At 36.6% G+C, this 14,588-nt stretch overlaps 1 protein-coding gene across 3 annotated transcripts; it reads left to right on the top strand.

Moving 5' to 3' along the window:
* Nucleotides 1-5,550: 5,550 nt before the first annotated feature.
* On the top strand, nucleotides 5,551-14,521 carry HMT2 (sulfide-quinone oxidoreductase). Of its 3 annotated transcripts, XM_051215092.1 has the most exons (4): nucleotides 5,551-5,597; nucleotides 11,942-12,139; nucleotides 12,957-13,473; nucleotides 13,991-14,521. In XM_051215092.1, the coding sequence occupies exons 2-4, from the start codon at nucleotides 11,964-11,966 to the stop codon at nucleotides 14,378-14,380; spliced, it is 1,083 nt and encodes a 360-aa protein (XP_051068273.1). In that variant the 5' UTR covers nucleotides 5,551-5,597; nucleotides 11,942-11,963; the 3' UTR covers nucleotides 14,381-14,521. The 3 variants fall into 3 exon arrangements, with proteins under 3 accessions (XP_051068273.1, XP_051068272.1, XP_051068271.1); XM_051215091.1 differs by having other exon boundaries at nucleotides 11,358-13,473; XM_051215090.1 differs by lacking the exon at nucleotides 5,551-5,597 and having other exon boundaries at nucleotides 10,880-14,521.
* Nucleotides 14,522-14,588: the final 67 nt, after the last annotated feature.

Below are 14,588 nucleotides of genomic sequence, written 5' to 3'. Positions count from 1 at the left end.
CAGTTGGGATCACAGATCATGTTACGAAGCAACAACACAGCTAACGTGTACCCTACAAAACAGAGAATGAGAAATTAATGCTTTTGGCAGCTATTTTGTGCTTCTTCATGCGGCAGAAGATTATTTAAATATGAAAAAACTTATTACTCATACGACACAACACACCTACGGCAATTGAAATACGGAATGACCGCTTAAAGTCAGGCCATTCAAGGTCGTTGAAACGAAACGGCGGGCCGATTTGAAGGGGTTTGTCCTGTCTTCCAGTGCCTAAGATGGGGAAAGTAATGTCGATGGCGCGTCGGTTTATAATAAATTATAACGTAGAAGAAAGAGCTATAAAATATCTGGAGGTGAACAAAAATGTTTTCAAGGCTCCTCCTAAGCATCCGGGAACCGTTTCAATAGTGGACGAACGATATGAGAAACTATCAGCGCATAATCCGGAATTGGATAAAAATGTTAACTCTTTAGGGATAGTAGCAAAGTCTTTAAATAAAGGAATATTACCCGAAGGTATGGAATACGTTAGTAAAACAACGCGCAAGCTCCCACAGGTTTGTACTTTAATAGAATTATTATGCTAGACGTTAGAAGTATGCTGGCATCTATCCTTATCCTCCACCCAGTGAAGACTTTGGTTTCGTTGTTCCAGAGTCGGTTCCAGAAGGAAGACTAACAATGCGTCAAGCCGTCAAACTTATAGCGACTCATCAGAAAAGCGCTGCAGATATTGATAGTTTAAGTGAATTGTTTAGCCTTGACAAAGAGAAAGTAAACACATTCACTATAATATATTTTATAGACTAAACAAATCCTTGACTACTTTTCGTTGTTTGAAGTCCCCGATAAAGGTATTTGGACTCCTCCTTCAATGCAACAGTCCGAACTGAAGTTGTTAGATGAGGCTGTATCTTACGAGCAAAATGACCTGGAGGATTTGGGAGGAAATGAATATATTCAGCGAAAGACGGTGTTAAGGCAGTTGAATAGAAAATAAATGAACCGCTTTTGTTCCCTATAAATAAATAGTGAATACATGCTTGCGTGCTGACTTTCACTCCTATGTATGATTATAAGCCTTTTGTTTCTTCATAGGAATGCGTGCACTGAAATCTTATTATCGTATTTACCGGCTTTGTGGTGTACCTTGTTTCCCTACACCTATTTCTCGTTCGTGTGCTGTCAGATCGTCATGGTTGCCCGAAGATCTTACAGAACATTTTGATGCTTTTAAGAAAAATATAATATCCGAGTATGAAAACGTCACTAAACTCATGACATCTGGGGCAAAAGAATGTGACCTGTAAGTTAAGAAATGCATCACTCTTAAAGTCTGATCAGTTATATAAAAATGTGACAGTTGGTCAGACGTTTTGTCGTTTTGCAATGCAGATAATTAGCCGTTATCAAGTCGCCGATAGTAACACCACTAATCAGTGTTTAGGTAACTATTTAGGTCCTATATCTTATTCTATCTGTGAGCGGATATGTGGCTTGAAAACAACTAAGTATAGTGTTTCAACTGGTTGGGAAACATTATTTATAGTTATATTGTTTAAAGTGAAGTTAGTGTGGTTTGCGTACACGATTTTCTAAAGTTATTTACATTAGTCAGTCCTACATTTACTACACTATTTTAGTTATGTTAAAATCAAGATATTGAGAAGACGTGATGTTGATCATTAAATTTGTGAGTCATCCGTTTAAGTCGTATAAAAGATGAAAGCTCCTCAGTCTCATGGGTCAGAACGAAGCATACCTCAGTGGTGTATTTGTTTCTTTACTTTGCTAAAAATTCATAGCATTAATATTTCTTGTCGATTCGGTAGTTTATTCTCTATATTCTTCCTCACATGGTTTTATTTTTCTGTTGAAATAACCCGGCGAACTGTTATGTCGGCTCACTTAAATCAATACTCGTGAGATTGGTAGTTTTATCGGGCAAATTTTATTCACGAAGATTGTCTGTGATTTCTATAATGAGTTATCTGTGACTTAACTTTCAGCCTTTTAAGGATATATTTACTGATTGAAATCTCACTGACCAACAACCGTACTTTTAGGAAAGAAGTCAACGATATTTTAAACCCATATGTCAGGTACATAAATTTCTCAGTTGAGTGTTACCAAAAGTATATTACTGGAGGTTAGATTATTTGTGATGTGAAAATAAGTTACGTAATCTACCAGTCCAGAATAACTCATTTTTATTGTTTTATTGATTGCATTCTTACTTCACAACTATCATTCTGGCCCTTTCTTATTTTTAATACTACTGTTGTTACCACCACTATTATTCTTTACTGTTAATTCATTTCTGACTATAATACTTTAAGTAAAAGGAACTTCGAGTGGTTTACTAAACCACGTGGTGGATATTTTACTCACTTGACTTGGATGTCAGTTAACACGATTTTTGTTCCAAACGTAGCTACACTTGGTTAAAAATAAAATAATGAATTGGTTATAGTACATATTTGCCTACAAGAAAATACAGTGTATTTTGTACACTACTGGTGTAAAATAAACATATAACGTGTTAATGTGGGCAGCAAGTAACTTTTTCCTACGTATAAACATTTTAACCGCTTTGTGGGTGTAAGATTCCATCGTTCAATGAGCATTTGCAAATCCAATTTTCTTAACTAGTCACAATACACTTATTATTGTTGACCATTCATTAAGCACATGAGGTAAAATATTCTCTTATGGTTCTTATCACTTGAATAGCTTGAAAAAAAACCATGAAGTGCAGATAACGCCAATCAATAATTTATGATTTGTAACTTAAGAATCCAACCTGTCTCATAAACTGTATCTTACAGACCTCGTATCCATCGTTAAAGAAATCACGGTTAGCCCACTGGTTTAGAATCTATTGGTCTATATTTACCATTTCTAATTAGTTTGTATTTTTAGCTAAACGTCCAAGGTGTATACTGCTTAAGAATTTACGAAAGTAATGTATACACCCGTTCATGGTCTCTTATTTTCATAAGTTTCTCGAGTAATATAATTGTTCGAGTCAATAGGTTCATCATACATCATATTCTTTATATGTTTCCACGTTGATGAATGTACATTTATTTACATCAATCTTTTTTCAGTATTCCTTTATCTGAATGTTGGAAGAATTTAAGACCAATAGTAGATGTGATTGAAGAACTGGATATATTACTTGAAGCTGATAAAGAAGTAGACCAATTAGTGACAGGTGATTTTTTTATGAATCATCTCATAAAATACAGTATCACAATATTTTGGTACCAACACATTCATATTCTAAGTGTTTTTAGACAACTGGTTGGTATTACTTACTTTCACTTCTAAAGTGTGTTTCTTACTCAAGCACTTTGTGAATAAGTTAATTAAATTAACTTTAAAATTGCTTAGCCAAGAATTATTCCAGTGTTTTTCTGTTCATGAAGTTTAGTATACTAACAGTTCACAAAGTAGGGGCTTTGTTATAATACAATTAGTCCTCATACTCCCTTAATATAATTTAGGTATAATTCGACTTAGAATACTCAGATGATATAATCCTGTTTGGTGAAGACGCTCATAAAATGCAGAGTCTTTTGGTAACACTGAGCAACAATGCCAGAATGTTTGGAATGCCCTTCTCTCCCTCTAAATGCAAGTTGTTGCTTCAGGACTGGTCTGCGTCAACACCTGAACTAAGGATAGGGAGTGAAGTAGTTGAACGCGTTGACAACTTCACTTATCTTGGAAGTCTGATCAGCCCTAATGGGTTGGTGTCTGACGAAATCTCAGCACGGATTCGAAAAGATCGCTTGGCTTTTGCCAACTTACGTCGCCTATGGCGAAGGCGAGATATCCGTCTATCAATAAAAGGACGAGTATACTGCGCGGCAGTCCGTTCTGTTTTAATTTACGGCAGCGAAACATATCCATTAAGAGTAGAAGCATGCACACGTCTTGGGGTTTGTGCAATTCGGCATCAGAAATATAGTGACACAAAAGATTTGAAGTGTGCGTATTGCAAAACTAATAAAACCATGTAAGTGGGTTGCAGGCGAGACCGAACTAAGAAGGGTGTTTAAATACGTACTCAGAAGTTACGATTAAAGGTACGTTATACTAAATAATGGAAACGAATCTAGTAGTTTGAATATTTCTGTCTGACTAGATCGCCACTTGGGGAAGGAATCAAGTGAGAGAATGACCTTACTGAGTTAGAAAGTCGATAGCAAAATATCGAAGGAAACATTAGGATGCAGAGTTTTTGGGTGGTCAGGTATTCAGATTCAATGCTTCCGAGACCTGTATGAGTAGAACGAGTTATTCTCGATATACCTTAAATGAGTACTACTTAAACACTCGTAATCTGAGAAATAGAATGTCCGAGCCAATGTTGGTGGTTGTCGAAGATAACAGTTTGTCGCTCGATTTGACATCCATAAATCTTAGTAAGGTATTCGGTGAGGTTTCGCATCCAGGTTTTGTGCAGCAGATTTCGAGCTTTGGAATAACAGATGCCGTGCAATAATGGGCAAGTGCAGTACAACAAGACACATCATAGGCTCACTACCCCCTCTTCTCTCAAGTCATCAAGTATATTGTCCGTAGATGATATCAAAATCTGGAGAACAATAAGTGGTGGGTTTCGAAGTTAAGACCTAGAGACCAATTCCGCGGAGAATGTGCTAGTACACGTCGCACACGTTAATATATGCCGGTATTCTGTCAACGGTACATCGCCTCCACGCGTGTAGGAAAACAAGGACCGAAAGGTAAGCGTAATTTACAACTTTAATAATGTGCACATTGCAACTTAGCAGTTGCTTTATTTTCTGGATAAAAATATATCCAGTATTCAACTGCTGTGACGAACGGATGGTTGGAACATTGTATTCCACCAACATAAGTATTCTTGATATCCTTCGTCATTTCACTTTATCACTCTTCATATTCACATCATTATCGTGTGGAGCATATGCATCTGGTGCTCCTTTTTACCAATATTAACGTGTTCAAAATAATAAAATAAAACTACGGAGGAGCTCATCTAGAGTACTGTGTCCAAGCAGTCAATCCATTTTTTGTTAAGGAATCTAACACAATCGAACATTTTCAGCGGGAAAAAAGACAGGAAATATCTTTTTAAACACTTTTTTGATGAAAGCTAAGAAACACTTGCACCCTTCCTCCTCATCGTATCGTAGGACGCGAGGTGACCTTATACTGACATTCTGTATGTTTATTAACACGCTAACTGATATCCTTTTTTTCTCCTCGAAAACAGACTATCTTCGAGTTCATGGTAAAAAGGGTTTAAAATCAGCGATCTCGACGACTTAGATTAGAGTTTCATTCTTTCCACTTAGTAGACAATGAATGGAATATCTTGCCTGAACATGAGGAATCAGACTCATCATTGAACATTTTAGAGGGCTAGCTAAACCTTAACTAGAAAACAAGCTGCAGAAATTTACACACCTCGACTAAAATAGTATCCTTGTTACTGAATACTTATCCCCACAACCAATGCCGTGTTCAAAAATCTTTAAAACAACTCCACTGAAGGTCATTTATAGGCTCATGTTTCGTACCGTTTCGAGCTATTCGTTGATGTAGGTTTTATTGCATCTGCACTTCCACCGTATAATAATCCTTAATTACAAACACTTATCAAGACAAATTGACGTTATTTTTTGTGGTAGCCAAATTGTTGCCATATGTATAATATATATATATATATATATATATATAGGTAATATTACATTCGTTCGTAACACACTTCAGTGCAGTTTTTCGAATCACCTAACCATTACCTCCCCTATGATGATATCATCACAGACATCTGTTGATTAACTTTGTATATCCCGAGTTAATCAACGCTATAGCGGGGAACAAATTAAATAATTCTGTAAGTCTTACAGTTTGAGGCTGGACTCAATGCTTTTACTGCAGCAAAACACCTTCACTCAACCTTTCGCATCGCCATGTTAACATGGCGTGATCCGTAATTACGCATCCTTTACATCTGCTGGCCAGCCAGTCGGTCTTTGGAAACGTTTGGTTAAGCCACGACAAATAATTTCGGGGAAATGGCACAAAAGCCGAAAATCACCCCAGATCTGGGAAGTTCTCAAGCAACACAAAAAGGGGAAATAAAGGGGAAGAAACGGGAAATAAATGGGAGATGTCGCTTTTTCGCTTTTACGTCGGTTATTTAGGGGAAATGTCGCTTTTTCCCAATTTTGCAGCTTACACCGAACGCATCTCGACAAATCAAGCGACAAATTGCTGTGAAACAAAGCGTATCTGTGGTTGAAAAAAAGAATAATACAAAGGAACTGCCACAAAATGCTTTCCTTTTCGACTGTCATGGGGAAATGATGCAAGATCTCACATTTTGGCCCTCTGTCTTTGAAATGTTGCTGAATTCAGATCTGTGTAGTAAGGACAGAAGGCCTACGGCCTATGTTATTCCTTTTCTAGTATGCTTCTGTGAGTGTCCAGTCTTCTCTTGAAAGAGTCAATTGAAGGTGCGGATACCACTGCTTCAGGCAGCAGGTTCCAAGTATTGATGACTCGGGGTGAAAACCTGTATGCCACGGGTATTTTGTTCGTTCTTGGCTTTTCTACTCGCCTGCTATGTCCTCTGAGATGTCCCGATCTAGTGGGAAGAAAGAGAGAGAATAAGTTAGGTCCGAAATCATTTCTCAGTATTCTGTACATCAAAATTAGATCTCCCCTTAGTCTGCGATAGGACAGAGTAAAGAGGTTCAGTTTTTCAAGCCGCTCTTTATATGATAAACCCCGGAGTTCCGGAATTGCATGGGTAGCTGCCCTCTGTACCTTTTCTAGTATGTCTGAGTCACCTTTTAAACAGGGGCTTGCAGCCTGAACACAGTTCTCTAACTTAGTTCTCACTAAGGATGTGTATACTGTGGTGAACATGGCAGTATCTAACTTAGCGAATGTCCTTTTTAAAGCCCAGAGGGTTCGAAACCCCTTAACTGCGACCTCCCGGCAATGGGCCGTCGTCTTAAGATCATTAATCACTGTCACCCCTAGGTCCTTATGAGGCCGGACTACGGGTAATGACACATCCCCTATGTTGTACGTATTGACCTTTGAATCCCCCAAGTGCATGTAGACACACTTTTCCGAGTTGATAGGCATTAGCCACTCTTTAGACCAGTTTATCATATTATTTAAGTCTGCCTGAAGAGTAAATGCGTCTTTGTCTCCAGTTATTACTCGCCAAATTTTTACATCGTCAGCGTATAATAACATTGGAGACTGTACTACACTTGTAAGATCATTAACGTACATTATAAAAAGTAAAGGACCTAGGACGGAACCTTGGGGTACTCCACTAAATACTGGTCTCCAGATGGAGCACTTGGAATTTATTCTTACCTTTTGCCTACGACCTACTAGGAAATCCTTAATCCATTTTAAAAGAGGTCCGGCAATACCAAGGTTTGCCAACTTCAATAGCAGTCTATTAGTTGGCACCTTGTCAAAAGCCTTACTGAAGTCTATGTAGACAACATCCACTGAGTTTCCGTTGTCTAGCGCATTAATCCAGAGCTCCCTAGCTATAAGGAGGTTCGTTGTACAGGATAGACCCTTTCTAAAACCATGTTGTGCCATGTTCAGCAAGTTTACTTTTCGCGCAAATTCATACCGAATACTTCACTTTTCGTTTAATTTACATTGTACGCTTAATTAAGCGCTTTATTTTCATAAGAAACCACACGAAAACTGCAATCGACATTAGAAAATGGTACATGGTTAAAGACATTTATCAACAAGAAAAAGACACCATATTGTTCAAGGACAATAATAACACAGATGCTCGAACAACGATCGTTTTGTATTTTCATTATAAGTGCCAAGTTGTGATGTCATTTACGTAGATATGCAAAAGAAACTACAAGTAAATGAGTTGTTAATAAAAAAATATGTCGTTATTGATAAGTGCATATGAAACAAAACATGCTTTCGAAACATACAATTTATTAGTTCAGGAATTTCAAATGCAAATCAGAAATTCAGCACATGGTAAGAAAAGGTTCATTAATAAATAAGTCAAACATCAACACCTCAATGATGATGTCTTTCTTTAACTTCAGTGTTACTATTACGAACGAAAATAATCTCCCTGTAAATTTCGAAATTTATTGAACACAAAAATTTACGATATCAAAGTGCTGTAACTTGTTAAACAACTGTCAACTCGGAGTATGATTAATGTTGTGTTTGTTAATACTGAACACCTCACCTATAGGACAACAGTGAATTGTTATACCTTTAGAATAGCACATATATGTTCTTATTTTGTTCGATGACGCTTTTGTGTTTTGGCTCTCATATCGTGATTAGAAAAACTTTCTTACTTTGTATGTAGCTGTAAAACCTGCACTTCTGAAATAATCTCAATGAAGCGCCAAGTTGTGTGAAATAGCTGGCAAATTCAGGTTTCATTACTTATGACAAAATACAGCCCGTGGACGTTTCCGGGCTATCATCCATTAACCGCGTCAGCATGGCCATCTGTGATGCGAATAAATAATCCAATGAATTTTGTTGACCTTTAAATTTCTCCCTCGTATCTTCTTGCTAGGGACGTCCAACGTTCGCAAATCCTCTTCAGATGACAAAGGGAACTACAAACTTGATAGTACGATGTTAAATTTTCGTGTATGTTCTCGCCCATCGGACTTTTACGTTAGCTGATATGTTCTGCAGTACAGTATGCATCTAACAAAATCCTAACCATTTTCATTAGCTGGGCACGTGACTTGCTTGGCCGCTAAAACAATATCTAAACGCCTAGACTCGGACATTGAGGGTGATGCACCAAACTGTGTCGAACTTGTTTATTAACATTCTTAAATAAAACACACCTTCTTGGCAAGTGGTGAGATAAAAATGTCCAACAACCGAAATCCAGGATATTGAACATGGATGTTTCAAGTTTGCATCTCGACCACATCCATGTCAACAGAATTGTTTTTCCGTCTCAATGCACCTCTACTACTGTACTTACCTTTTCGGCTTCTCTTCGTTTAATGGCAAGGTGCTTTCGTCCGTAAAACCGTTGACACGCAACCAGCCAAACTGTTGATTGAAACCGATAAATTCTTTGTAATCTGGAAACTATCTATAGGGAACGACCGTTTCTATGTTTGTAACTGACCACAATAGATCATCTTGCACTTCAGGGTTGACCAATTATCATCCGGTTGGGCGCTGTTCTGCATGTGCATATTCACAACGTCCGTAGGATAGAGACAAGTCCTTTACCCAAAATCCACTGTTTAACTGCAATTAAAACATGTCTTATGCTTAGTGCGTCGATATGTGGGAACTGCTTATTAGTCGGCTAAACAGTATATAAAAGGTAAGGAAATGTTTGAAAATAATACAACCGGCAAGAACTAAAAAATACATTCACATGAACGTATGTAGCAATGGAAAAATTACTGCATTCTTAACACGGTTAACGGCAATACATTTACAGTCAACATCCTTAACGAAAACCCATATGTACTCATGACTAACTACTGAGTACAGAAATATTCCTGTCACTAGAATAGAATGGTTCAGCGAAATAATCACGTGGGCCTGTGAATGGTCTGAACTTCGTTATTCCTTTTTCTCCTATGTCATTGATTAGCTCAGGCTTTCCGTGTACTATTTTTACATTATCTGGCTTAAATGAAGTTATTTTAGTGTTCTTAAGCATAATTAATTTCTTTCCGGGGTCAGACTTAACGAATGTTTGTAAAGTAGTGATCGATATGCTAGCTTTCAACCTACCACACAATGATATCTTCACAGCATAACGTTGGGCTACTTGCTTTGCTACGGCGTAACCGCGACGCATTGATTACTTAATCTGCCCCATACAAGACCCAAACAGGGGGGCGCAAGAAGAATCTAGAAGGTGCTTCAACAAGTGCACATTATAAACTAAGTTTCCATGCCTATGGCGCCATTCGTATTTCTTTAAGAAAATTAGGTAAATACTTCCCGACCGAGTCTTTCTCACTGCCATGTAATCTCGAATGCGTTAACAGATGCATCGCTAATGTTAAATGCTTGAAATTCAGCTACAACAGTTGTGGTGAACAATGTTTAAGAATTACGAGGCCTAAATACAGAAAGGATAATCGACACTGTCGCTTTCCCTACTGAAACGAAGTCTAATATCCGACATTTACTCTGAAAGTCTGAAGGATTACTTGCGGCACAACTTGATATGAACATATTTATATCCATAATCACATAGTTATTCATGTTTCTAAGTCTCTTGTGATAGAAATCTATTCATAGGCTGATTAGCTTTTTTGTCACACTTCAGTATAACGTGTGCATTGGATCTAAAGGGAATGTTCAAACCATATTAACGTCATGTGTTTCGAAATTGGAACAGCCTTGATGGTGAATTGATTGAATCTGCTGACGAGAACTATTATCATTTCGCAATATATATTCGCCATTTGGAAACGTCATTCTTCAGTCAATGTGCCGACCCACTACTATATGCCTATCGCAAACTGTTTTTCCATTGTGATTAACTGTGTATGTAACATTCGAACGAGCTGGTGCGTTACGGATTACAGCAACCAGCTTAGTAGCTATGTATTTATTGAACTTAACACTATGAAGCCCTACATCTCTCACGTCTTTTAATTCAGAAATGCTGTTCACAGATACTTCTTTAAATTTGGCTGACTTTGTATTCCCTCCATAGATGCCTATCATGAACATGTGACTAAACCTTGGGGCAACGGCGCGTCCTAATGTAGTACATAACTGTCTACACTTTGAAGGCTGCTTGGTAAATCTTGTACAAGGTCTAGAAAATCATTCACAATGCGATCAGTATCTCTGATGGTTTGACGACCATTTGTCATCAAAATCGTTAATGTCATATTAATCTGTTCTTTCCGGTCTATAGACTTCTGTGAACACAAATAAACGTCACCACATCTCAAAAGAAATGGATTAAAGGAGTAACTAGCTGCATCTGATATCAGAATTCATCTGTTAACAACTATTTGTTTTAAGTCCAGTGATGATGCTCGGCTGCATAAACCTATAGAAGTATTTAGGGTAACGGAAGCTTGAGTCCATGTTCAAAAGTGACCGAATCACGTTCAGTCGATATACTGACTGAAAGTGATTTAGTCGTTCCAGAATACTCAGCTATGGTACAACTTTTCCTCATAATGTATTATTAAGGTTTTCATGTGCATTACGTCACTACAGATTAATGAGTATCGATGCTGAATCCAGTGTCTTTGAATAATTAACCAATAAAGTTCATATAATTGTGCCTGACATCAATCTTATCCACTTATTTGTAGTATCGGTCTTTCGGTAGTAAATATCGTATTTCGATAGAACAATGAGAAGACGGAGTTGATCTGAAAAATGTGATGTATTTGCGCTATACATTTCGAACAATCTGGTCACACATATACTTGTCAAGGTATTTTTATATGAAAATTAATAAAGGTGAGACAAATAAAAGTACAATTAAAATAAATAATTTGAGTATAAGTGACTCATCCTAGACAGGGGAAATATTTACAGGTGATGCTTAACTACTAAAATAATATAGCTGTTATAAATTTCTTTGAGGAAACCGAGATCGCAACTTCATTTTCTGGGGTAGCCGTAATTTGAGGATAGTTCACAGTATGACTAGTACTGCATTCGACTTTTGAGTTCTTTAAAGTTTAGGCGGTTTCTCAATCGTTACCTTTTCTAGGATTGAATTTCGAAACTAACTTTTTAAATTTTAAATTAGAGAACAAATACGAACAGCAAGTATACTCAGCTTTTGTAAATATTCTGTCTCTTGTATTCGAAAACACTACCATTTTTTTCATTGCTTAGAACCGGTTTATTCTGTTTTCATCGTTTATTCAACCAATTTTTTTCTAAGTATAATCAATTTTTGTTAGATCATGTATAAAGCAAATAGTGAACTTGTATCTCAGTGGCTCACTGAAATAAGGGTTCTTGATGGGGGGTTTGGAACAGAAAGTCAGAAATTATCAAATCTACAAATAAAAGGACATTTGGCTTGGAGTTCCAGATTATTAATGGACGACCCAGAATTAGTTGTTAAAATACACAAGTCGTAAGTTTTGTATTTCTGTTTATCATCACCTATCAGTTCTATTGGAGTTGAACGATACACTACAAATATGAATTTATGCAGTTACTAAGTAAAACAGCATTTGTGCTACATAAGAATACTGTCTGTAATCTCAATCATTAAGAATTCGTAAGCTATTTTCGCTTAAAATATTACCAATTAGCTGTAATTAACTCAATAATATGATTTCATCGTCAAGTCGTAATAAAGATAGTTGTACCCATAGTTCACCACTGGCACCATAAATACACCAATAGAATTTCCATAAGAAACCAATGTTTTTAAAGGGCAGTTTTTGTTGTTGCAGATTACAACTACGGAAAAACTTATAACTGCATAAGTACAATTTTTCGCATTTAGCTTATTAAAATTTGGAGTTGTGGATTCTTTTGTTTCCGATTCATAACCCTATCAGCTTATAAATGTAAGAGATTGTATACTTTGAGAGAAGTCGTTATATCACAGTTATCATGTTTAATTCAATCTGTAGATGGTACATCAATCGCATTAAGAGTAATAATCTAATATTCAACACATTCTGTCGTGTCTAGTTTTACAAGTAAAAAGATTCACTGATCGGTTCCGTCGTCAGGTCAACATATCATGTAGTAAGAATTCCCTGTCCTCAGTTTTTATCTTTTAACTAACATTCCTTCCTAAGTTAAGTGTCAGTTGAAAAGATGATTATGTCTACAAAACACCACTTGATTATTATTAATCCTTGATAAGACAATTTAGTTACATTTGCTATACTACTGCAGAGTTTTCTGATCTTTCAATGCATAATGTTATATTAAAGCTTTTTGCATGCTGGTTGTGATGTGATTTCTACGAACACTTATCAAGCAGCGCCCTCAACCTTGGTGAAGGCACTTGGTATAAATGATGGAGAAGCGAAAAACCTTATGCGTACTGCTGTACATCTAGCTCAAAGAGCACGTGAGAAAGAAAATAATTCAGATAATGCAAGTGAATTCCAACGAAAATTGCCTGTTCTTATTGCCGGGTCTTTAGGTCCATACGGAGCATGCATTGCTGACGGATCAGAGTATACTGGGTCGTATGCAAACAAAGTTTCATTCACTGAACTAGTGGAATTTCACTTATCAAGAGCACAAATTTTATTGGAGTCAGGAGCAGATTTCATAGCATGGGAAACTGTTCCACTTTTAAAAGAGGTTTCATCAATATGTGAAGTTATGCGCAGACTACCATCGGCATGTTGCTGGATATCAGTTTCGTCACCAGATGGTAAAGAAACATCCGGTGGGGATTTACTAGCTTCAGTCGCGTGTGAGGTAGCAAAGTGTGAACAGGTACGTCAAACTCTAATCTAAAATGAAATTAAGATCGTTGTCTCCTCAGATGTATATACGGTTTATTAGACTTTGTGTTTTCTAGGTGAATTTCACTTCAACTATATACATAAGCATAGTAGCTATGTAAGCGAACTGTGCTAAGGAACAATCTCCCTCCAAATGTTCAAAATACATGTATTAGAACCAGAGAAATCTAAATGATGTATTGTTAATTAATCCAGAGACAACACTTACCACTAATGGTACTATTCAACTGACCAAACTGAAGTACATGATGTGGAGTTCTAATCTATTGCTTAATATTTCCTACTTATGTAATGATAATAGTAATGCTCAAATATGAATTAGCTGCTTGTAATCTATCATATATTATAATTTTTTAGCGATTTCAAGTATGAGTATACTTTATGATGTGCTGTTAAAGTGTTCATATTAGTGCTTAGTTGTATTTAGTTTATTACTAACTTATCACACACTAAACACTGATAATACATGTCCAACATTATACTACTAGGTTTTCGGTGTTGGAGTTAATTGTAATATACCACATGATTGTATTGGTAAGGGACTTGCTAACTTAAATTCACAAACATGTAAAGAATCAGAAAATACTTCCAGTAAATTACTATTATTTTACGCAAATGATGGTCGTTTATGGATACCTAATGATGGCGATAAAGAGCAAGATCATTTTGGTGATTATCTACAATACAATCATGAAAGTTGGTTTCAAAACACCATCAAATGGGCAAAACGTCGTGAAATTTCAGATGATGAACACTTACATTATTCAGTAAATTATAAACCTCCTTTGGCTCAGTGGGTTGGTGGATGTTGTAATGTTGGACCTGAACGTATAAGAAGGCTTGCAAAATGGATGAAACCTGATGAATTTATTTGCTGACTGATGCTTGATATTCGACTAACTGTTAGATTATATGATTGTTTCAACTATCCTACTTCATTCATGCTTTACTTTGTATGAATTAAGCAGTTTTAAACGAACAGTTCGATGATTAAATATATCGCGTGAATTCTATACTTATTTAATGAACTTTGTGGTAAAAATTATAATTTATTGAAACATGAGTATTTAGGTAACTGTTTTCATG

The sequence above is a fragment of the Schistosoma haematobium genome, chromosome 2 (genome assembly GCF_000699445.3).
Source record: "Schistosoma haematobium chromosome 2, whole genome shotgun sequence".
Lineage (NCBI taxonomy): Eukaryota > Metazoa > Platyhelminthes > Trematoda > Strigeidida > Schistosomatidae > Schistosoma > Schistosoma haematobium.
Note: the sequence above shows the minus strand (reverse complement) of the source record. Positions and strands in the feature narration are given on the sequence as shown.

Bases quoted from the DNA above. Each gene is read 5' to 3' on its own strand.
- HMT2 (XM_051215092.1), top strand. From the start codon at position 11,964: ATGTATAAAGCAAATAGTGAACTTGTATCTCAGTGGCTCACTGAAATA. The intron at 12,140-12,956 runs GTAAGTTTTGTA...GTTATATTAAAG, and splicing joins GTTGTTAAAATACACAAGTC to CTTTTTGCATGCTGGTTGTG. The intron at 13,474-13,990 runs GTACGTCAAACT...TTATACTACTAG, and splicing joins AGGTAGCAAAGTGTGAACAG to GTTTTCGGTGTTGGAGTTAA.